This window comes from Notechis scutatus, chromosome 1 (assembly GCF_049901735.1).
Source record: "Notechis scutatus isolate UNSWTSFEM ecotype Mainland chromosome 1, rNotScu1.2, whole genome shotgun sequence".
NCBI classification, from domain to species: Eukaryota; Metazoa; Chordata; class Lepidosauria; order Squamata; family Elapidae; genus Notechis; species Notechis scutatus.
In genome coordinates this window covers 270300045-270324477 of record NC_142009.1, presented here as the reverse complement: position 1 = coordinate 270324477, position 24433 = coordinate 270300045, and the positions used below count along the sequence as shown (strand labels likewise).

The 24433-nt window shown below is 39.3% G+C and overlaps 1 protein-coding gene across 50 annotated transcripts in view; it reads right to left on the bottom strand.

Annotated features, from left to right (window-relative positions):
* The window catches only part of FUT8 (fucosyltransferase 8), a 150769-nt gene that overhangs the window by 20677 nt on the left and 105659 nt on the right, over positions 1 to 24433 (bottom strand). For 28 of the 50 annotated variants that reach the window (XM_087951505.1, XM_087951496.1, XM_087951492.1 and 25 more), the window contains 4 exons: positions 22200 to 22315; positions 21923 to 22088; positions 13829 to 13943; positions 6328 to 6565 (listed from right to left, as the gene is read on the bottom strand). In XM_087951505.1, coding sequence (XP_087807631.1) covers positions 6328 to 6565; positions 13829 to 13943; positions 21923 to 22088; positions 22200 to 22315 — 635 coding nt within the window. Of the gene's footprint in view, positions 1 to 2548; positions 2627 to 6327; positions 6566 to 13828; positions 13944 to 21922; positions 22089 to 22199; positions 22316 to 24433 lie in introns of all 50 variants that reach the window. The other 22 variants (XM_087951473.1, XM_087951468.1, XM_087951484.1 and 19 more) reach the window with 1 other exon arrangement.

Below are 24433 nucleotides of genomic sequence, written 5' to 3'. Positions count from 1 at the left end.
CCTTCATTAAATCATCTATTTTTGTTTTCTTATAGAAGCTCAATTACCCAATAGGTAGGAAAATTCAAAATTGAATTTTGAACTAAATTTTGTTTTCTTACTGGATGCTTATATTAATAATACAGTTGACTCAACTAAAACAATTGAATTTTATGGCAACAATAGCTGTGTTATTTAAGTCCAACATTAAGCAAAATTTATTACCTGAACTGCTGTCAACTCACAGCACTCAATTGTGTATATTTTGTTTTTCTATAAAAATAATGCAAAATATTCCAGTTAAAAGTAAGTTTTTTATTTCTTCCAGCAGTAAATTTAGAAACTGTGTGTGTATTGTACATACATATGTATGTATACATACACACACATGTGTACTAGTGGTGGGATTCATTTTTTTTACTACCGGTTCTGTGGGCGTGGCTTGGTGCGCATGGCAGGTGAAGGATACTGTAAAATCTCCAGTCAGAGATGGTATTTGCTGGTTCTCTGAACTACCGGTTCCGGTTCTCCAGAACTGGTCAGAACCTGCTGAATACCACCTCTGACGTGCACACATACACAACACTCTCAAATTTAGTGATGGAGATAGATAAATAGAGAAAGGCCACCCAAAGGCAAAGTATGAACCCACAAAAAGTCATGACAATGATATAGGCAATGTTCCTTATAATTTCTGACAGGTTGTTTGGAGAAAAAATGTGGTGCTTTGTCCAAACCAAATACAAATTTGTGAGCCATTGTGTAAGTATACAAGTTACAAGCAAATATAGAAACAATATGTTAAAATGTTTATATATTTCTTAGTATAGAATTGGTTTTGTGCCGTGAAGTGTTTTTTGACTCCTAGTGGTGACATAGATGGATTTTCTCCGTGTTTCTAACTTGGTCTTTCAAGTCTTCCAATGGTGCACTTATTGCTATTGTAACAGAGTCTATTTACCTTGCTGCTAATATCATTTGATTCTTTCTTTCTGCCACCTTTCCCAGAATTAAAGCCTTCTCCTGAGAGCTGAATCTCCATACTCTTCTGTAGTATGATAATGTCATTTGTGCCTTGAGTGAGAACTCTGGATTAATTTGTTCAATGACTCATTTGTTTTCTTAGCTTCTTCAACCCCCGAAGTACAACTTTCACTTCCACAGACACCAGCGGGGTGACTGGAGAACAAAGCAGCAAGGCTGATACGTTCAGCAGAGTGCAGGTTGGCAAGGACAGCAAGGTGATTGGAGCAAAGTGACAAGGGTGGCACTTGGGGGTGGAGCGCAGGGTGATGGGTGCTGCTGGGGCTTTGTGTAATGAATGGCACTGGGTTGGCTGGTTGTGGCAAGGTGCTTGAGTTAGCACTCTTTGACAATGGAGAAGATTGAAATAGGGAGGCAGGTGCAGCTAGCTGAGATGTGGGGGCCTCCCAGTCTCAACTTCAGGTCAGGTGCTGCCACCAAGGAATGCCACTGTGCAGGATGGCCACAAAAACAGAAACAGGGGGAGATAGGTGAGTAGGTGGAGCTGAAGCACCTCTGCAGCCACAAATTTGCTCAGGCTGCCAAGTATATGAATTTTGATCATATAACTTCTGGGATTCTATAGCAGCCATCATTTTAGAGCCTGCTTATAGTTGCCATTCATTCAGTGCTGCCACAACTTTGAACAGTTGCTGAATGAATGGTTGTAACTTGAGGACCATCATTCAGTTGCTGAATGAATGATTGTAATTTGAAAACCATCTTTGCTTTTTCCTCACTAACAGCAAATTTTCTCAGTGCAGGAAATTCAGTATAATTTCCCTTCAGTAGAGGGAAAATTGTAAATAGCCTTTCAGTTGACCCTAAGTCCAAAGATCCCGGTTGTAGAAAACCATTACTATCCCTCAACTGTAAAAGTCATTTAAGAACTGTGTTGCTTAATTATGTCGTGTGTTAACTGCACATTATTTTTGAAGTAGGAGCAAAAAAAATCAGTTTCCTGAGGTAAGAAACCTACTAGTTGATTTCCAAATTTTTCTAACTTAACATTAAAAAAACATACTGATAGCACAATCCTATAATGTACTCCTATAAGGAAATAAGAAAACTCAGATAAAACAAGACAGAAACTACTGTATATAGCTAATATTTGATGCTCAAGTCAGAAGCTTAAACCAGAACCAAAAAGTATCAGATTAAATATTGAATCCTTAGCAAATAATGAAGGAGGTATTATGCATCCCAATAACTGTTTTTTAAAATTGTCTTCAAGAAGGACATTATACCGTATGTAAAAATTAAAGCTGCAAGTTTATAGAATGTAGAATTTAGTTCTTATGTCAATAGGAAGCAGCTAGAATAAAATTTATTCCTAATAGCAAATATTATATGCTCTTCATATATACATAATCGTAAAATAACATGGGATTAGAATATAAGCAATACGTTATTTCGTATGTTATGTTTTTGGAATAATACTGAAAAATAATCATTTCCAATTAAGTGTTTTTTCTTTCCCCTTCATTTCATCAAATTCAACCAGATCTCTGATAGCTTAGTAAAACTGATATACTGATATTGCTACCTTTACATGTGCTGATGCTTTTCATTTGGTGGATCCTGCAGTCTAATTCAAGGAATGGAACCCAACCTGAAAACAAACCTGAAAACCAGTTCAAAAAAGTATTGTTTCAGAGGATTTCTTAAAAACTACAAGCTGGTTCAAAACAGATGATTATAAACTATAAATAATCTGTTTTCTTTTGATTTGAGGAATAAAGAATGTTCTGGGACTGCTAGTTCTCTCCTTTTGTTAACAACAGTAAACAATCTAACTAAAATATAGGCATATTTACGTCTCTATTAAAATGTATGTTTCAAATTTCAGCAATGCAATTGTTTTTAGTCAGCTATCTAGTAATACACATGATTACCTTCTACTATTTTGCTAATGAAATTGCAAGGGAAATTTGATCATGGTTAGATTTTTTTTTTTATTATAATGGAACATTAAAAATGAGAACTTTTTGTTTATAGTAATTGCTAATTATATTTAGCAATTCTGCACTCCAGACAGGTTCTCCAGAACTGGTCAGAACCTGCTGAATACCACCCCTGGGCTGGATCCTCTTGAATATAGAGTTTGGCGTACAGCATGGACTTATCCCTAAAGAAAGGACATGGAGCAGCAATTTCCAATAAGTGCATTTTTCTGTGTTCCAGGAAACCTAGTAAGCCTCCAGAGCAGTAAGGAGGGGTCTAGATTGCAGTAGTGGAGTGGGGAGGAGAAACTGTTGAAAATGATTACAGATCTCTCCTAATCAGGAGATCAACTCTAATCCTTACTAAACTGGTTGCTACAATTATTCAAACAGCATCTTCCTACTAGTACCGCAAAAGGGCACTGAAGACCTGGCTCTTCCGCCAGGCCTTTGACAAAAGTGATAGATGCCCCTTTCTTGCTTTTCATTCCTCTCCTAAACAAAATTGTTGTTCTTTTGTTTTATGCTGTTTTGTTTTATGCGGATTTTGTGAGTTTTTTGAATTCTTTAATTTGAAATAAATAAAGGACCTAGGACTTTGGAAACCTAGTGGATAGATGATCACTTAAACATCAGCCAGCAGTGTGCGGTGGCAGCCAAAAAAGCCAATACAATTCTTGGTTTGTATTAGCAAACCAAGGCATAGAATCAAAATCATGTGAAGTATTAGTACTGTTTTATAAATTCCTTAGTAACACCACACCTAGAATACTCCATCCAATTTTGGTCACCATATTACAAAAAATATGTTGAGACTTTGGAAAAAGTGCAAAGAGTAACTAAGATGATTAAGGACCTGGAGACAAAAAACATATGAAAAACTGTTGCAGGAAATGGGTATGCCCAGTCTATACAAAAGAAGAACTAGGGGTGACATGATAGCAGTATTCCAGTATTGGAGGGGCTGCCACAAGGAAGAGAGGGTCAACTTATTTTCCAAAGCACCAGAAGGTAAGACAAGAAACAATGGATGGAAACTAATCAAGGAGAGAATCAACCTGGAGTTAAAGAGAAACTTAACAGTGAGGACAATTAACTAGTGAACAGCTTGCCTTTAGAAGTTGTAGATGCTTCATCACTGAAGGTTTTTAAGAAAAAACTGGACAGCCACCTGTCTGAAATGGTATAGGGTCTCCTGCTTGAGCAGGTGGTTAGACTAGAAGCTCCCTTCCAGCTCTATTCTAATTAAATATTTTTAACAACTATAAACAGTTGTTGCCGGGAGATGGATGACTTATAAATAAATAAATTATTGTTATTGTTATTATTGTTATTGTTATTGTTGTTATTATCGTTATTATTTTAAAGCTCTTTATATATGGTATAAAACAGCAGACTCTGCAATATAGTAGGAATGCTAGGAAGAAGATATATAAAACAGCTTTATATAGTTTGAACCCTCAATGTTCTTACTAAATTTTGTTTTCAATAAAGAAGTATTAGAAAGTCTCTCAATTTGAATGCATTTTGAACTGTAGCAAATAAATCCTTCTATTCAATAATACTAAAAAGAATACTGAAGATTATCCTAAATGCTATTGATAATACAGATAGTTATCAGTCAAAATATTCAGAGGCATAATACATCTTATTTTCAGAACAATAATGAAAACTTCCTCAGTTTATCCAAAATACCAAAATTAGAACAGCAGCCTGCACACACCTTTACTTTTATGAGATATCCCCATAAGACAGTCAATTATTTTTAATCATTCCTAACCAAAAGCCTTATATAGACTACTGGGACATAATCTATTAATTTTGCAGGACATTTAAATGCTGTAGACAGAACATTTATAATGTTATGAAATCCTTTTCATTCTCTTACAATGGCTCCCGAAAGCCAACGGAAGAGTACTTGTTCATTACATGTTGCATGCTGGAAGAAGTGAAAAAAAGCATAACATATTCATATGTACAAACAACATTTGAAAAAGGTATATCAAATAAAGAGTTTTATCAAATAAAGAGTTCTTTAACTTGGATCAAAAATGAAAAAAAATAATATTGTGCTCTTTTACATTTTATTGTATGCATAATGAGCTTCCAGTCAATAACAGAACTGGATGTGTTGTACACCACTTTAGATTCAAAGGCAAAAGGGGGCTTCAGATTGCATGGCAATATCTATCTGCTACTCCTAAAACCAACTGCATCTTTATCTGAGAAATTGGTATGTCATCTGTGCATATTAAAAATATGCTGACTCTGTAAACTGCTTAGAAGGGCTGTCAAGCAGTATATAAGTCCAAGTGCTACTGCTATTATTCACCTGCACCTCTGATAAACTTATCTACTCAACCAATAAAAGCATAAGATAAACACCTATAAATAATAATAATAATAATAATAATAATAATAATAATAATAATAATAATAATAATAATAATAATAATAATAATAATAATAATAATACTTTTTGTCTTTCTTATCTACGTCTGGGGTGTTATGTGGCAGGTGGTTGTCTGTCTGGATTCTGAAGTCCCAGAGCAATTTAACTTTTTCATTTTCTTTTTGTATTTTATGGTCCCACCAGTTCTTGCTTACAGACAAATGATATTTCTTGCAGATCTTCCAATGCACCATTGTTGCTACTTTGTCATGCTGCTGCTTGTAGTCAGTTTGTGCAGTCTTCTTGTAGCAGCTTACCAGGCAGTTCACTGTTTCTTCCGCTTCTATGCATAGGCAGCACTTACTGTCTGTTCCTGTCTTCTCAATTCTGGCTTTGTATATATTTGTCCTTACGGCTTGGTCTTGCACAGCCAGAATTAATCCCTCAATCTCTTTTTTTAACTTTCCTGCTCTTAGCCATTGCCAGGTTATTATCTGCTTTCCCTGCTATTTTTTTAATGTACTGGCCATAGAACGACTATGGCAAAAGCAAGCAAGGGTAGTATCAATAGTAATAGGTGTCTTGGGTGCAGTCCCAAAACAACTGGAGCACCACCTGAATACCATAGGCATTGACAAATTTGCCATGAGTCAATTGCAGAAGGCAGATTACTTGGAACAGCTTCCATCCTGCGGCGAGATCTGAAACACCATCAAACATCCAGATTTGCTTATCCCAGGTCCTTGGTAATGATTCGATAGGTAGACAAAAATGCCAAACCCAGTCTGAACATCTGGCTGACTGTGCAGTGAATAATAATATTTTCAATTTCTAATTCTTTATTTCAAAATAAAAACAGCTGATACTTTACAACTACAATAAAGATGTATAATGCTTTCCTCAATGTTCTTTATTACTGAAATGGTTGACAATTATTTTTTTCTCTTAACCTATTATAAAAAGAGATAACTATAAGTCAATGATACATACCTGACCAATGCCCTGTAGTACTTCCTGATCTATCAGTACATGTTTCACTCACTGGCCGAAAAACAGTCTCCCAGCCTCCAGTTGCATATCGCCAATTCTGAGATTCCAAAATCAGTGTCCTTTCAGTGCCATATGCTATCATGAAGCAATAGACCACGTGATGAAGTTGACAGCCATAACCACATCCTTTATTGATATTGCATACTAGTTTCTTGGCTTTGCTACAATCCTTGGGATTCTATGAAGAATAAAAGGAAAGTAAAAAAAAAAAAATGGACTGGAACTTTTTTTGAAATAAATATGAGCAAAAAATGAACAGATACCATATATTTGCCTGGAAAATGCCACACTGTTAGTTCTTTTTTAAAAATTAATGCTATTTATTTTCCCTCTGAATTTATTGCTCTGTTATGTGATAACAAAGAAAAAAAAGTGCTTTGGAACTTATTTTGTCCCTGCACTGAGGTTGTCTGAAAGACATACAGTTATGTTTAACTTTCACAGATTGCAGTGCCATTTTGCCCTTGGAATAAATACAGATATTAATAATGTTATCTTAAAATCTCTTTATTTATTCCAATCTTTTTTTTAAATATCATTTCACAGGAAGCCTTGACATCTGTTATGTATTTGCTTTAGGATATTTTATTCATTTATTATTATTAAATTTATATGTTCCTTAAATACGAAGGTTCTTAGGATAATCTTTATCTGTGTTCACCTCCAATTCTTATGATGTATTTATAAATTATTAAAAAACTAAAACTGGAGATATGAATATGCTAGGAATAAAATGCTTAGTTACCAATTAAATTATCTGAATTCATCTAAAACGTAAGTGGTTCCTGAATTGTTTGAGATTTACAGAAAAAATGTGAAAAAGGTAATTTAACCTGGGAAAGTCACTGTGAAAATCTAAGACAAATACCAGCACTATTTCATAAACATTCACATGAATGCTAAATACTCAGAAATAATTAAATGAAGCTTTCTTTAGTACTATGAATTCCAGAACCTTCCCAAGGAATGAATAAATTTCATGATGTAATCAAATGTAATCAAACATGGAATATCTAATAATAGTGCTCTGCAGTGTTTTGGGTACAATTAAAAAAAGTATTTCTGAGCATGTAGAAACTTGAAACAAGCCCCTCTTTGCAAACCTTTAAAGCAAATGCATTTTTTCCTAGAATCAAACAGTTTTCTGCTGCAGTCATGCTATTCATTAAAATGTTTGGCTGATTTAGGGTAACACAGGTAGATGCTACCTCTAAAAACATCTCCCTGAAACTGAATCCAAAGCACTGCACAACCCTACTTGATGAAATAATATACTCTTTGTCAATAAAGAATAAGTAAGAACTTGTTCTCTTCTACAAAATCTGATATTTGGTTAAAAGACACTCATTTTTTGGTTTCCAGTCATGTTTATTCATTCATAAACAACTTTGTGTACACAAGTTTCTAGAGTTGCTTCAGAACTTTATAAAATGACACTTTTTTAGATTAAGTAATAATAGAATAAAGGCTTGAGGAATCAGGTGGGTTGTTGGTTCTTACATGATACGACCTAGCATCCAGGATTGGGTTATCAGTCGCTGCTTGCTGATTGGACTGGGTCTGTCAGATCTTTGAGGACACTCCCTGTTGCTAAGGGTGCCCCAGAAATTGGCGAAGGAATAGTGACAGACTGACGTGTTTTCTTGCTGTAATAACATGCTCCACTGAATTCGGAATGGGTGGGTCTGGATGCTATCTCCACCGAAAGAGAAAGGTCATATCAGGTAAGAACCAATGACCTTTCTCCATTGTGGTGGAGAGAGAATCCAGGATTGGGACATACCAAAGCTGGCTGTCCTACAGGTGGGCCTAGTGCAGTCCAAATCCCCTAGAGAGGGTGGACCTTTTGAAGAACTCTCCATCCAAAGATGCCTCCACAGATGCAAAAGAGTCCAGCTTATAGTGTTTGATGAATGGAGAAGGTGATGCCCAGGTTGCTGCCCTGCAAACCTCCTTAAGAAAGGCCTGAGTGGCCCATGCCGCCACCGTGGCCGCACTTCTCATCGAATGGGCATCCTTGGAGGAACTGCAAGATCTTGGGATTAGTAGGCTTTGATATACATAGTCTTATCCATCTCCCCACAGTTGTTGGAATAACTTTGCAACCCATAGTAGAAGGTTGGAAAGAAATAAAGAGGGATTCAGACCTCCGGAAGGGAGAGGTTCGCTTAACATAAATACGCAGAGCCCTTCAAACGTCAAGAGGGTACCATCTTTTTTTCTAAAGAATGTACAGGATGCAGACAAAAATCAGGCACAATTAGTTCCTGGGCTCTGTGGAACCAAGAGTTCACCTTTGCACGAATGAAGAGTCTAGTGTTAACACAACTCGGTGTGAAACACACAAAGGTCCTTCCTGACCAATAAGGCAGCCAAGTCCGAAATCCTTCTGGCAGAGGTGATTGCTACTAGGAAGACCACCTTGCAAGACAAAAATTGTAGGGAAGTAGATCTCAGTGGTTCAAATGGGGCCTCAGACAGTGACTGCAGTACTTTAGAGAGGTCCCATGTCGGATAGCGATGAACCACTGGAGGCCTCAGGTTTGTAACCCCCTTCAAAAACTGTGGACCATGGGATGTCTAGATAGGGATTCTGCTCTCCCTAAGGAGAGCACAGAAGACAAGGCTGCCACCTGCCTCCACAACATGTTGGGTGATAAGCCCTTGTCAAGGCCATCTTGAAGAAAGTCCAGCACCTGGGCAACCGAGGTCTCTGTGGAGTCCCTCTCAGATCTAGAGCACCATTTGCAGAAAGCCTTCCAGGTTGCATCATAGATGCAATTGGTGGAGGGTCTCCTAGAGGCTTGAATAGTTTGTATCACCTTGGAGAAGTAATGGTCCCGGATCAGAGATCCCCACTCAATCTCCAAATGGTCAATTGAAGCCACTGGAGTTCCAGATGTAAAACTGGTCCCTGGCTGAGAGACACTCTGTCCACCTCCAAGGGTGGGACACAGATAGGTTTACTAAGTCCGCAAACCAGGGCCTACTGAGCCAATGAGGAGCCATAAGTATGAGTTCTGCTCTTTCCCAAAAAAGTTTCTGAATCACCCTTGGGATCAGGGGCAGAGGAGGAAAGGCATAGAGAAACTCCCTCAGCCAAGGACTGCGTAAGGCGCCTGTCCCCTCCACCCCCGGAATCGCAAACCTGGAGTAGAATCTTGGAAGTTGCGTGTTGTCCTGAGAGGCGAAGAGATCTACTGCTGGCAGTCTGAAGCGCTCCGATAGCTCCTGAAACAAAGTGGGGTGCAAGCGCCACTCTGCGTGGTCTATGGTGGTTCTGCTAAGCCAGTCAGCCTAAACACTGGTCATGCCTGCAATGTGCTCAGCTCAGAGCGATACCTGGTCCTCTGCCCATAGACAGAGCCGTTCTGCTTCCAGCATCAGTGGCCTTGAATGTGTTCCCCCTTGGTGGTTTATATGTGCCTTGGTTGACACATTGTCAGTTAAGACCAGGATGTCCCTATCTGAGACTGTGTTTTCTAATTGCCTCAGGGCCAGATGGACCACCCTAAGTTCTAGCCAATTAATATTGTGGCTCAAATCTGGGACCATTGTCCCCGGGACCATTGTCCCTGCACCATCCTGGATTGGAGATGGGCTCCCCAGCCATAAAGGCTGGCATACGTGGTTAGCACCAGCCTGTCAGGGTCCTTGAATAAGAGCACTAAGGGCCTCAAATGACCACCATCGCAAGGACTTAATGACTTGTGGAGTTAATCTGACCTGTCCTCTGATATGGAAGAAGAAACCATTGGAGTGACCTGGCATGCAATCTAGCCCAGGGTACTATATTAATGCACAATATCATCTTACCCAGGAGTTTAGAAAGTGTAGCCAGGGGCACCCTGTTCTTAGATTTTACTTGCCCAATTAACTCCCTGATACTCTCCTGACGCTCCTGGGGCAAGGACACCCTGCAGGAAATGGTATCTATTACAGCTCCCAGATGGAGCAAACTATTGGTAGGAATGAAGTGACTCTTGGCCTCACTGAGCCAAGCTCCTGGAGCACCTGAATGGTGAGCTCCAAATCCTCTGCTGATGGGGAGGATGACTGGACCAGTATATCAACCAGATAGCACTGGACTCTGACTGGAATGGACCTAAGGTGGGCTGCCAGAGCTGCCAATAGCTTCATAAATGTTCTGGGAGCAAATGAAAGCCGAAAGGGCAAAGCCCTGTACTGAAGATGCCTCCCGTCATAGCAGAACCTGAGGAATTGTCTATGGGCCAGAAGAATGGGAACATGAAAGTAGGCCTCAGTTAAATCTATGAAGGAAATCCCCTTCCCTAATTCCCTCCAGAATAGACTGGACAGAGTGCATCTTAAAACACCTGTATTTTACCCAGCGGTTAAGATGCTTCAAATCCAGAATTGCCCTCCATTCCCCAGAGGCCTTTGGGTTTACAAACAAGAAGGAATAAAATCCCATACTCTGTTGGTCCTCAGGCACAAGCTGAATAGCCTGGATCTCCAGCAGGTGCTGAATAGCTGTTTCCATGAGGGCCTTTCTCTCTGTGTTTTTAGAAACAGGACAACGAATGAAAAATCTTGGGGGTATAGAGTGGAACTCTAGAGAAAGGCCCGATCAGACTGTCTCCGGGAATGAGGAGTCTGTGGTTACTTCCTCCCAACACCTGGCAAACAATGGGAGGGTTGACATCAGATTTATCTGGGGTGTCGGAAGGGACGACCCCCAGCCCCTCAAAAGGGTTGCTTGATATTAAGCGGGCGATTTCTACCTGTCCTGTCCTGAGATTGATCCTGCCTGGGGATGAAAGGCCTCTGGGGTCTAGAAAACCCCCCCTGCAGCTTCGGGTGTCCTATAGTAGGGATCTCTGAAATAAGGCATCGATTGGAAGTCATCCCTTCTGGATCTGGAAGGTAAGATCTTCCCCTTGGCTTTGGAGTCCACAAGCACCTTGTCCAGGGCTTCTCTAAACAATTTTTCTCCCTTAAAGGGGGCAGTGGCCAACCTCCACTCATGTCACATTGCCTGAGCCAGAGCAGGCGGCAAGAGGCTATAGCCAATCCTATCACCTTAGAGGCAAATCTGGCTGCACTGAGGGTGGCATCAGCTGAGAACTCCACAGCTGCTAGGAGCTTATTTATATGCTGGTATGACCTGAAATCCTCAAGTGGAATTCTCTCTTGCAGCTCTTGTAGCCAGATGAGAGATGCCCTGTTGAAAAAGGATGCAGCCATGGAGGCCTTCACAACCCATGCTGCTGACTGATGCATTCTCTGCCACGTTTATTCGGCCCTCTTGTCCTCTGCCTTTAACGAGCCCTCAGGCTCCCCAGGAATGTCAGAGTTGGATTGTAGGGCTGCTACTGGGGCGTCCACAGTGGGCACTTCCAGGGCTTTGGAGAGATCATCTCCCACATTGAACATCCTTCTGTCCAGGTAGGAAGGCCAAGAGAAGACCACTGCCTTTGGATGACTGTGAACATCTTTGGTGCAGGGATGATATCTGCCGCTATGGTCTTTTCCAAAAACAATGGGTCATTGGGGTCTTCAGAAGGATCTGTTGGCTCCTGAACCATAGCTGATACACCCTGCTTCACTGCCTCAGCGAACAGAGTCTGCATGTTAAATTGGAATTCAGGCTCTTGTCCCACTGCAGGATGAAGTCCTGCTGACGTGGGAGTAAAGGTAGCCTCAGAGGCCACTCTGGTTCTATGGGCAGTTGACTGTTGCTGGGCAGACAGAAAAGGAACTTCTAACTTCAGAGCCTTCAATGGAATCTTGCATCAGATCCTGCTCTTCAGCTCCCTCAGTGGCCACTTCTGATAAAACACTCCTGTCAGATTGAAGAGACTTGGCTCCTCTATGTAACGGTCGTTTCTCGTTTTGGTGGGAATCTGTCATGGAGCTGTTAGGTGCAATTTCTGAGCTCTTTTGGGCCACTTTTTGTCCCTTATCCCACAGTCTGTCTAGTGCTTTATCCCTGCGGCGTTCATCCTGCTCAGCTGCCTTGGAGCTCTTTCGAGCCCCTGCAACTCTATCCCTTGGCTTGGGGCTTGCAGAGGAGGCTGAAATATTTGGGGCTGCAGGACTTAGAGAGAGTGATGGCCTACGAGCCGTTTCCTCCACTCTCCTGTTCACGCAGCTAGCATTGGGTGGAATCCGCCATCTTAACCAATGCTCAATCTTGCTCAGGAATTATTGCCCTGTGGTTCTAAGGACGTGGAGAAAACTCACGCAGGCCAGTTACCATGGAGAAGATCTGGCCGTTAATTGTGATCTTTATCTACAGCTGGTCTTCAGCCCTGTTTAAAGTGCTGCCACGGTAACTGCAGGCTCCTGAGGCGACCGTTTGAAGCCGCCAAAAGCCCTCCCAAGCCAAACAAGGGGAACGGTGTGGATGTTTAGTCTAACACACCTCTGTGAAATACCTCACAATCGGTGCAGATCGGCCCTCAGCTGATCCGTTGTCAGATGGTCTGGGCCAAAGCCCCGACCGATCTTTGTTCCATTTTGACAGCCGCCTAAGTAGTAGACCAGTCCGGCTGCCAAGGAAATAACATACAGGATTGTTTTTTGACTAATTTAGGCCTCATGTTCTATAGATTTGAGATTTTGTAGGAGCAAAAGAATACATGTTGTCCAGCTAGCTGATTGAGTCAATTTCTGGGGCACCCTTAGCAACAGGGGAGTGATCTGGCAGACTCAGTCCAATCAGCAAGCAGCGACTGATAACCCAATCCTGGATGCTATCTCCACCACAATGGAGAATAATATATTGATTTTTATTACCTAAAGGACTGGAAATGCAAAAAAATGAGCACCCTTTAACCAAATATCAGATTCTATCCAATACAGAATTGGGCTTCTAGTCACACAATGGGGACATCTCCTTTCTCTTCCCTAGTTACATTTATACCCTGACACTTCTCTGATGAGTTCCCCAAAACTTTTGAGCTGATTGGACACAGGAGGAAGTAGGAACAGAGAAAGTTATTTCACCAATAAAGTATATTATTTTATTTACTGAATGGGGTTCCTCTTTCTAAATACGTAAGTTTTGAATATATTATTATATTGTCCTATACATGTAATCCTTGACTTACAACAGTTCATTTAGTAACCATTCAAAGTTACAACGGTACTGAAAAAAGTGATTATGACTGCTTTTCAGTTATGATCTTTGCAGCATCCCCATGATCATATGATCAAAATTCAGATGTTTCATACTTATGACCATTGCAATGTCCAACAGCGATGTGGTCACATCTCAATAGGGATGCCAGGTTCACTTAACAACCGTGTTACTAATTTAACAACCACGGTGATTCACTTGACAACTGTGACAAGAAAAATCATAAAATGGGGCAAAACTCACTTAACAAATTTCTCACTTAGCAACATAAATTTTAGGCTCAGTTGTGGTTGTAGGTCAAGGACCACCTGTATAGTCTTTCCCCAGAACTGTTACCTGCAGATAAGTTATTCTCCTCTGCACTAGCTCTGTCAAATCTTTGGCTTCTTTTTCTCGCCAAGCACCTGCTCCATCAGTTTGACTGAGATAGAACAGATCTGTCATTATTGACCTGTTAAAAAAAGAGACTCAAAATCAACCTTTGAGATTATAAAAAAAAAATGGTAAAGTAAAAGCATTTCTTGCCAAAATATCCAAAAGCTGTATCTTAACACAAGAGTAAAAATATTTACTCTTTATTGCTATAATGTCACAATTACATATAAGAGGCAATATCACAATTGATGGGAATTCCTTTTTCTTTTATACAATCACATTCCCACATGATCTAATTTTTCTTCCTAACCATTCCAAAAAATATTCATACTGAATAGGCAGATTGGTGAAATGAGTCATTAGCAACAATACAAAATGTGCACATTTCACATATTCAGAAAGTAATCAGAAACCTGTAAAGTAAGAAAAATAACAGGAAGATGGTAAAATAATGTCTATATTGTATATGCACTCAGGTTCTTACATAACGTTATCTTTAGTTTTAATTAATTCATGTTCTAGGACAGGACTCCCCAACCCCTGGGCTGCAGCCAGTACTGATCTCTGGCCTGCGATTCTAGGATATTAATATTCTATGATCATAGCTACTATGGCATTGTTTTGTGAATAGGTGACTATCTATCCTGACTAGCGAGGTCAGGAAACAGACATTGCAAGGATTACAGGAATGCTACTTCATTGTTATGAATAACAAAATATTAAAATCCTTCCAGAATTTCCTTCTGTCCCTTTATACCAAGCAGATCAAGTTAGGGTTCAGTATTTTGATGGTTTTGCCTCAAATTCATGCCTTTCCCATTTGGAGGACTGGAGTGGTCTTTAATTTTCTTTCTTTCTGCATTCTGCAGTTAAGGTTCCCACAGTCCTCTAAAATGGAAGTCAAGAGTCCCACAATAGGCACTCTAAATTCCAGAGAAAGCCATCAATCAAAACATACTGGGAACTTCTGGTTTTTAGAATCAATTCCCAAATAAGCAGAATTATATCTTTTATAACTTCTACTAACATTTAATAATTTAATAAACTCTTTTCATAATTTAATAAGTGACCAGTATCTTAAATTAAAAACTGAAATGTCAAAGGACTAAGAAAGTATCAGCCTCGAGTCACAGTAGATCAAGATCCCACTAATGTTTATTATACAGGTAGTCCTCGACTTTCAATTATTCATTTAGTGACTGTTCAAGGTTATAATGGCCTTGAAAAAAGTGACTTATGACTGTTTTTTCACACTTATGATCTCTGTAGCATCCCCATGGTCATGTGATCAAAATTTGGAGGCTTGGCAACTGACTCATATTTATGACAGTTGCAGTGTCCCAAGATCATGTGATCATCTTTTGCGACCTTCTGACAAGCAAAGTCGATGGAGAAGCCAGATTCACTTTACAACTGTGTTACTAACTTAACAACTGTAGTGACTCATTTAACAACTGCAGTAATTCACTTAACAACTGTCTCACTTAGGAGTGGAAACTTTGGGCTCAATGGTGGTTGTAAGTGGAGGACTACTTGCATTTATATGCCTCCTCTCCTTGAACAGTTCTGGAAAGTTTACCAAGTGTAATACATACATATATATGACAACCTTTAAAAGTAAGATATAAATTCAAAGGAAGAGGAGGAAAAGGAGGATAGATATAAAACACAAAAGGTAAACCAGAGCTATTAAAATGTTTATTTTTATTTTCTTTATTTATTTTATTTTGTCAAGCAATTATTAGATAACAGGTATAAGTACACTGCTCAAAAAAATAAAGGGAACACTTAAACAACACAATATAACTCCAAGTCAATCACACTTCTGTGAAATCAAACTGTCTACTTAGGTAGCAACATGATTGACAATCAATTTCACATGCTGTTTGTGCAAATGGAATAGACAACAGGTGGGAAGCATAGGCAGTTAGCAAGACATCCCCAATAAAGGAGTGGTTCTGCAGGTGGTGACCACAGACCACTTCTCAGTTCCTATGCTTTCTGGCTGATGGTTTGGTCATTTTTGAATGCTGGTGGTGCTTTCACCCTAGTGGTAGCATGAGACGGAGTCTACAACCCACACAAGTGGCTCAGGTAGTGCAGCTCATCCAGGATGGCACATCAATGCGAGCTGTGGCAACAAGGTTTGCTGTGTCTGTCAGCGTAGTGTCCAGAACATGGAGGCGCTACCAGGAGACAGGCCAGTACATCAGGAGACGTGGAGGAGGGCAACAGCCCAGCATCAGGACCGCTACCTCCGCCTTTGTGCAAGGAGGGACAGGAGGAGCACTGCCAGAGCCCTGCAAAATGACCTCCAGCAGGCCACAAATGTACATCTGGCTGCTCAAACAGTCAGAAATAGACTCCATGAGGGTGGTATGAGGGCCCGACATCCACAGGTGGGGTTTGTGCTTACAGCCCAACACCGTGCAGGACGTTTGGCATTTGCCAGAGAACACCAAGATTGGCAAATTCGCCACTGGTGCCCTGTGCTCTTCACAGATGAAAGCAGGTTCACACTGAGCACGTGTGACAGACATGACGGGGTCTGGAGATGCCGTGGAGAACGTTCTGCTGCCTGCTACATCCTTCAGCATGACCGGTTTGGCAGTGGGTCAGTAATGATGTGGAGTGGCATTTCTTTAGGGGGCCACAGAGCCCCCCATGTGCTCGCCAAAGGTAGCCTGACTGCCATTAGGTACCGAGATGAGATCCTCAGACCCCTTGTGAGACCATATGCTGGTGCGGTTGGCCCTGGGTTCTTCCTAATGCACGACAATGCTAGACCTCATGTGGCTGGAGTGTGTCAGCAGTTCCTGCAAGACGAAGGCATTGATGCTATGGACTGGCCCACCCATTCCCCAGACCTGAATCCAATTGAGCACATCTGGGATATCATGTCTCGCTCCATCCACCAACTCCACGTTGCACCACAGACCGTCCAGGAGATGGGGGATGCTTTAGTCCAGGTATGGGAGGAGATCCCTCAGGAGACCATCCGCCACCTCATCAGGAGCATGCCCAGGCGTTGTAGGGAGGTCACACAGGCATGTGGAGGCCACACACACTACTGAGCCTCATTTTGACTTGTTTTAAGGACATTACATCAAAGTTGGATCAACCTGTAGTGTTTTTTTCCACTTTAATTTTGAGTGTAACTCCAAATCCAGACCTCCACAGGTTGCTAAATTTGATTTCCATTGATAGTTTTTGTGTGATTTTGTTGTCAGCACATTCAACTATGAAATGAACAAAGTATTTAATAAGAATATTTCATTCATTCAGATCTAGGATGTCTTATTTTTGTGTTCCCTTATTTTTTTGAGCAGTATATAAACATGGTTATGAATACATGAAATGGATACGAATAAGAAAAAAAACACAATAGGACAGGGATGGTAGGCACGTTGGTGTGCTTATGCACACCCCCTACAGACCTCTTAGGAAAGGGGTGAGGTCAATAGTAGACAGTCTAACGTTAAAGTTTTTGGGGTTTGGGGAAGAAACCAGAGTCAGGTAGAGTATTCCAGACATTGACCACTCTCTTGCTGAAGTCGTATTTCCTGCAATCAAGTTTGGTGCGGTTAACCTTGAGTTTGTATCTATTGTGTGCTCTTGTATTGTTGTGGTTGAAGCTGAAGTATTCATTGAGAGGTAGGATATTGCAATATATAATTTTATGTACTATACTTAGATGAGACCGAAGGCGGCATAGTTCTAGGTTGTCTAGGTCTAAAATTTCAAGTCTGGTGGCATAAGGTATTCTGCAACAAGTAGAGGAGTGGAGAACTCTTCTTGTGAAATATTTCTGGACTTTCTCAATTGTATTAATATCAGACATGTAATGCGGGTTCCAGACTGATGAGCTGTATTCAAATATTGGTCTATCAAATGTTTTGTATGCTCTAGTTAGTAGTGTGATATTACCCAAGAAAAAGCTACGCAGGAATAGGTTAACAACTCTTAATGCCTTTTTGGCTATGTAGTTACAGTGGGCTCTAGCACTTAGATCATTTGAGATGAGTACTCCAAGGTCCTTAACAAAGTTTGGGTCATCAACAAGGTCTTGACTATTCAGCTTGTATTTTATTTTCTGATTTTGTCTAGAAAATTAATATGTTTTGACCCCTCAAAAATGTAATAGGAGATGTATTTCAATTCCAGTGGCAATTTTTTCCATAATATACACTTTTTATGAGGACAAAAAAAGTACTCTCTGATGTGTAGTATATTTTCAGTATGATTTGAGGGCTTCCAGTTTGTTATGGTTATTCTGATTTATAATTCCCAAATGGGAATCTTCTCATTTTCCTACTAAAGTCCTAGCCAACTGACAGCTGCAAATTTAGGAAGGGAAAACTTCACCACTATAAAAGTATCCCCACATATACAAAATTTTAGATTCCATTTATATGCAAATAAAACTTTAGCAGTTAAACTGAATCAGAAATCTGGGAATTTGAATTTGTTTGAAAAGCACAGTTGAATAAGCAAGTCACATGTAACAAGAATTACTTTGTTTGAAAACCAATAAACAACTTGCAACAGATGTGCCAAAGGTTTTAAAGAAAATGAAAATCTCTCAGAAGTGACATATCTTCAGAATCATTACCACAGAAATATTTTTGCTTACTAAACATTCTTACCCTAAGGAAAGGGAAGGAAAAAAATTCCTTCCTTTTGATAGTTCAGATAAACAAAAAGGAATATCTTTTTTTAATTCTGAATATTGATGTGAAAAAGCTTTAGTCAGCTCCTGCTGAATTGACTAGTACAGGATCACCTGATTTAAACAAGCTATAGTGTTTTTAATGTACTTTTTAAGAAGTGGAATAGGCTGTCGTGGATAAAGGGCAAGGTACAGTTTCAGGATACCTCATCAAAAAATCCTAGACACTTTTTAAAAAGTTTTTTAGTTTACTTTATAGTTTTCTACTTGTTTGACAGGAATGCTTCTATCCACTTATGCAGGTGTCCAGAGATACCATAAGATTTTAGTTTTAGTAGTAGTTTGTCATGTACCACTGAATCAAAGGCTTTACAGAAGTCTATGTAGATTACGTCTATTGCTTTGCCCTGATTGAGTTGTGTAGTTTATATGTTTTTGCAGCGTAAGAGTTGCAGATTGCAGGATAGTTTCTTTCTGAAACTAAATTGTTTATTAGAGATTAGGTTGCTTGTCTCTAAGTGGAGGATAATGGATTGGTTAATAATTGATTCCATGACTTTACAAGTGATGCAGCATAAAGAGATAGGTCTGTAATTTTCAACTAGGCTGGGGTCTCCCTTTTTGAAGATGGGGATGACCGTGGCTTGTGACCATAGTTTTGGTGAGGAGCTGGTCCTGAAAGATTTTTCAAAGATTATGCTTAGAGGTTTGGCTATGGCAGTAGATAGCTTTTTTAAGAAGTAGGCACATATTCCATCCGGTCCAATAGATAGAGATGGTTTTAGATTGTGTAGTGCTTTTTCAACATTGTCTTCTGTAAAATCGATATGTATTAGACCAGTGATCCCCAACCTTTTTATGCCGCGGCCTGGTACTGGCATCAGCTGGGCGCCGCGCCAGGTACCGCATCAGCTGGGCGCCACCATCTTTTTTGATGAAAAGTGCTTCCGGTGAGCTTTCTGCAGAAAAGCTCACCGAAGCGAGCAGCCGCCATCTTTTGATGAAAAAGCTTCCGGTGAGCTTTTACCTGGAAAAGCTCACCGGAGCACTTTTTCATCAAAAGATGGCGGCGCCAGCAACCAGCGGCCCGGTAGGGAGTTGTTCCCGGTGGTTGGGGACCCTGTATTAGACCATTGTAGTTGTCTGTGGTTCGACTAGGAAATACTGGGCATGATCCATTGCTGTTTACAAATACTGAGCCAAAGAATGTGTTAAAGAGGTTGGCTTTAATAGTGTCGTTGCAGTCTTTACCATTAGGTCCTTTCAGGGGCAGGATGGACCTTGAGTCTTTTAGTTTGTTGTTTACAAAATTGTAGAAAGCGCGGGTGCAATTGGTGCGTAGAAGGTTTTCCTCTTTTTTAATGTGATAATTGGTGCATTCAGTCTTTATCTGGTGGCATAAATTTTTGTATCGGCTTTTGAAGTTGGCAACGTGACCAGATTTGTTTTTCTGCCAAAGTGATTTCTTTTTGGATTGAAGCTTCCTTATTGTTATGGGTAATTTGTTTTTTCTGGTTTTGGGAGTTGTTATTGGTACATATAGTTTGATGACTCTTTTGACTTCAAGTAAAAATATGTTGTAATGGTCTTCTATGGTATTGCATCCAGAGAATAGAAATTGCCAATCAAGGGATGAGAGATCGTTGTCTATAAGACCACAGTTGCCTTTTTTGAAGTCATAATTGGGGATCACATTGTTGTGTTGATTTTTGTGTGGACGTATGTTGAGACAAAAGTCAATCATGTTGTGGTCACTGTTGGAAAAGGGTTCTTTAATTTGTATTCCGTAGAGGCCATGCTAGAACTAGGGCAAAACTCTTTATGTGGGGAATGACCAAAAGCTCATAATGTGACTGTGCTGTACTGGAACAAATGATAGTACATACAGTTTGAAAATTTCTAGGTATCTGAAGCAATCTCTTTGAGAAGCAGTTAGATGGTTAGCTGAACTATAACATCTATCCTTTTGACATCTATGGCACCATATTGAGTCAATTTCATAATTTACCACTCTATAAAGTCTTAGTAAGATCACTACTGCATCCAGTTTTGGTCACCACATTATAAAAAAAGATGTTGAGACTCTAGAAAAAGTACAGAGAAGAGCAACCAGGATGATTAGGGGACTGGAGACTAAAACACATGAAGAACAGTTACAGGAACTGGGCTTGGCTAGTCTAGTGAAGAGAAGGACCAGGGGAGACATGATAGCAGTCTTCCAATATTTGAGGGGCTGCCACAGAGGAAGGGGTCAAGCTATTTTCTAAAGCGCCTGTAGGCCAGACAAGGAATAATGGATGGAAACTGAACAAGGAGAGATTTAACCTGGAAAACTTTCTGACAGTGAGAACAATCAACCAGTGGAACAGCTTGCCCTCGGAAGTTGTGGAAGCGCCATCATTTGAGACTTTCAAGAAGAAATTGGACTGCCATTTGTCAGAAATGGTGTAGGGCCTCCTGCTTGGGCGGGGGGTTGGACTAGATGACCTACAAGGTCCTTTCCAACTCTGATTATCTGTTATCTGTTAATTTAATATTTTATCTCATTTACTGTATTGTCCACATACTTTACATACATGTATATGATGATGCTTTATTTAAACTTATATCTGTGTTTGTGCATATGTGTTTTATTAGTGGTATACATCAGGGACTGTAGGACCTCTGTTGATGGCATATGCTTAATAAATAAAATAAAATTATGCAATTTTTAAAAAATACCAAATTACACTGAATACTAATTATTCTTTCATAAACAACCTTTTACTAAATTGTAGTTGTGACAAGAAGCTCTTTTACTAGTTTCTAATATACTGTATCCAATGTACAAAATTTATTTTCAAAACTACCGCATTCTATGTTACATTCTGTTAAAATACAAGTTTTTGCATTTGTTATAATAGTTTTACAGTTCATTTCATATTTTCTAATTAATTGATCTATGAAATTTATGTCATAATTTCAATTCCATGGAAGTCATGGATTTTGGATAGATTATGCAAATTAGATCATTGGAAATACCTTGGTTGAAAAAATGTTGCCTTATGAGATACTGTTTTGCCCAGTTAAAGATTACAGACATATGAGTTTTAGTAGCATATAGATAGACAAATGGTAGCTCCAAAAAGAACTTTTGTTTGTATGAGCACTATTTATTGATGTTTACCATATTAAAAATTAAACTTGATGCCTTCACTGCTGTATTCTCACAATTGTTTGATGGGATTTAATATTGTATTATTTTTCAACATAGGCTGGCAAATAATTTTGATTTTGTAGACCATTCAGAGGATCCTAGGACTTTAAGAAAAACTGGTTTATAATGTTACTCTTTTTAAGCAAGTTTGAAACTGTTACTGCAACAAATATTTAATAGCTACTAGTACCTTTCATGATCACCCAATTCAGATAAAAGTTCATCAATATGTTTATGCAATTCATTTCCTTCCACATTTTTTAATTTCTTCAATTCACTCTGGAGAAAAAACCAAAACTCCTTGACTCCATTTTCAATCCTTCTTCTTAGTATTTCATGGTCTTTTCCAAAGCCCACTAATATAATAAAGGAAAGTGAACAATAATTATTATTAATTCTCTAAACAGGACGCACATTGTGAAATTGAGTACCCATCTAAATATAAAAAAACTATCTCCTATACAAACCATCTCCTGTTTGTTGTTTGTAATTTTCCATCTGTTCTTTGGCTTTTATTAGCTGTTCTTCTAAAGCATGCACTCTTCCTGCAGCAGGGCCCTGATCAATAGAACCATCTGGTATCCTACAGCAAAAGTAAAAATGTGTGAAAGGATTAAATGGACACATGCAACTTCATTATTGATAGTTCTGTATGTTAAAAGCTGTGAGAATTAGTATTGCTATTAGGAAATTACCAAATCAATTTTTAAAATGTGTAGTCCAATAATAAATTTCAATATGGTAATTACACTGTCACAGGAGTGAGTAATTTGTAAATATTATATCACAGCCTAAATAAAGTTGTTTTTTTCTATTACTACATCAAGAGACTTTGTTCCCATTATAAATGGACAAGAGAAGAGAAATAATTATTCATGTTGTTTTAAGCAAAATAAAATATGAGGAGAGCATACTACTGCCACTTCTGTTTATAATTGTACGCAGGATGAATACCACATATTGAACAATTTAGTACAATGCAAAAAATGTCATCCATCCACATTTTAATACAACTTTCCATCAACTATCCAGACATACACATATCACAAGTAACCTCTCTATTGGACAAACTTTCTGTAGACGGTTATGTGCTATCAACCCTATAGTCCCAAATGCTTCAATTCATTCAGTTCTGATTTACATACATTCATAAACTAGAACTTCTTCTTCTTGTGCTATATCCGTCATCAGGCGTTGGCGATCATGTTGGTGATCCTATTTTTATCAATAGCCACACAAAAAAGTTCTAGCATGAAAACTAGAACTTAAGAGTTATATTTGGCTTTAATGTTCTTATTTAAAATTTAGTAAAGAAAACCTTCAAGATACTATGAATTAGGAGCTGGAAACTACATCCAGTAACTGAAACCCTTAACCAAATACAAGTAGAATCCCAAAATAATAAAACTTCATCTGGATTAAAGAAAAGATTGATCTCTTCACACCCTCACATCCCGGACATAAACTGTTTCAACTCCTTCCCTCAAAACAATGCTATAGAGCAGCAGTCACCAACTGGTGGGCCGCGAGAAAATTTTGGTGGGCCGCAGGGAAATCTCACTCCTAAAGCACCCCCACAAAGCAATTAATCCAGACTGCGCAGAAACACAAAGCTGCACCGCCCACATAGCCCGTGGGAACCCTCCCCGCCCACTCATTCCTTACCTGGTAAACTTGCCTGCTAAATTGCTATTTTTCCTTTTTCCGGCCATCATCTGTTCTGCTGTGTCGGGAGATTTAGATTAGCTAGGAAGCAGGAAATGGTTGGTTTTCTTGCTTTCTAGCTAGTCTTTAGATCTTCAGCTCTGCTTTTAAGCACAGCTGAACTTCTCTTAGGACTGAAGGTTTGCTTGCAAGCAAATTCAGTGCAGACTCACAGCAAGCAAATTTGAAAGACTGAGCTAGCCGATGGCAGATAGATAGATCACTGAATGATTCTGTGAGCAACTCAATCTGCCTGCCTGCTTTGCCTGATTTTGGGTAAAAGTTGCTCTTTTTTTAAATAAAAAATTCAATATTTACATGCATGGTGTGTTATGAGTTAATTTTGTGAGTTTGCTTGCTAGCAAATTTTATGTGACAGACTAAGCTAGCCAATGGCAGATAGATAAGATTTCTGAATGAATCTGTGATTCTGTGAGCAACTCAATCTGCCTGCCTGCTTTGCCTGATTTTGGGTAAAAGTTGCTCTTTTTTATAAAAAAATTCAATATTAATATAAATATTTATAATATTTACATACAAGCCATGCCCAGCCAGTCACATGACCACCAAGCCACACCCACAAATTAGGCCACACCCACAGAACCAGTTAGTGGTCCCTGGGATCTAAAATTATGAGTTTGGTGGTCCCTCAGGTCCAAAAGGTTAGCGACCCCCGCTATAGAGCACTGCACGCCAGAACAACTAGACACAAGAACAGTTTTTTTTCCCCGAAAGCCATCACTCTGCTAAACAAATAATTCCCTCAACACTGTTCAACTATTTACAAAGTCTGCAGTACTATTACTATTAATCTTCTCATCACTCCTTATCACCCATCCCCTCCCACTTGTGACTGTATGGCTGTAACTTTGTTGATTGTAGCCTTACGATTTATATTGACTGTTTCCTAGTATGATTTGATTGTTTATTGTACCCTATGACTATTATTAAGTGTTGTACCTTATGATTCTTGACTCTTGACGAATGTATCTTTTCT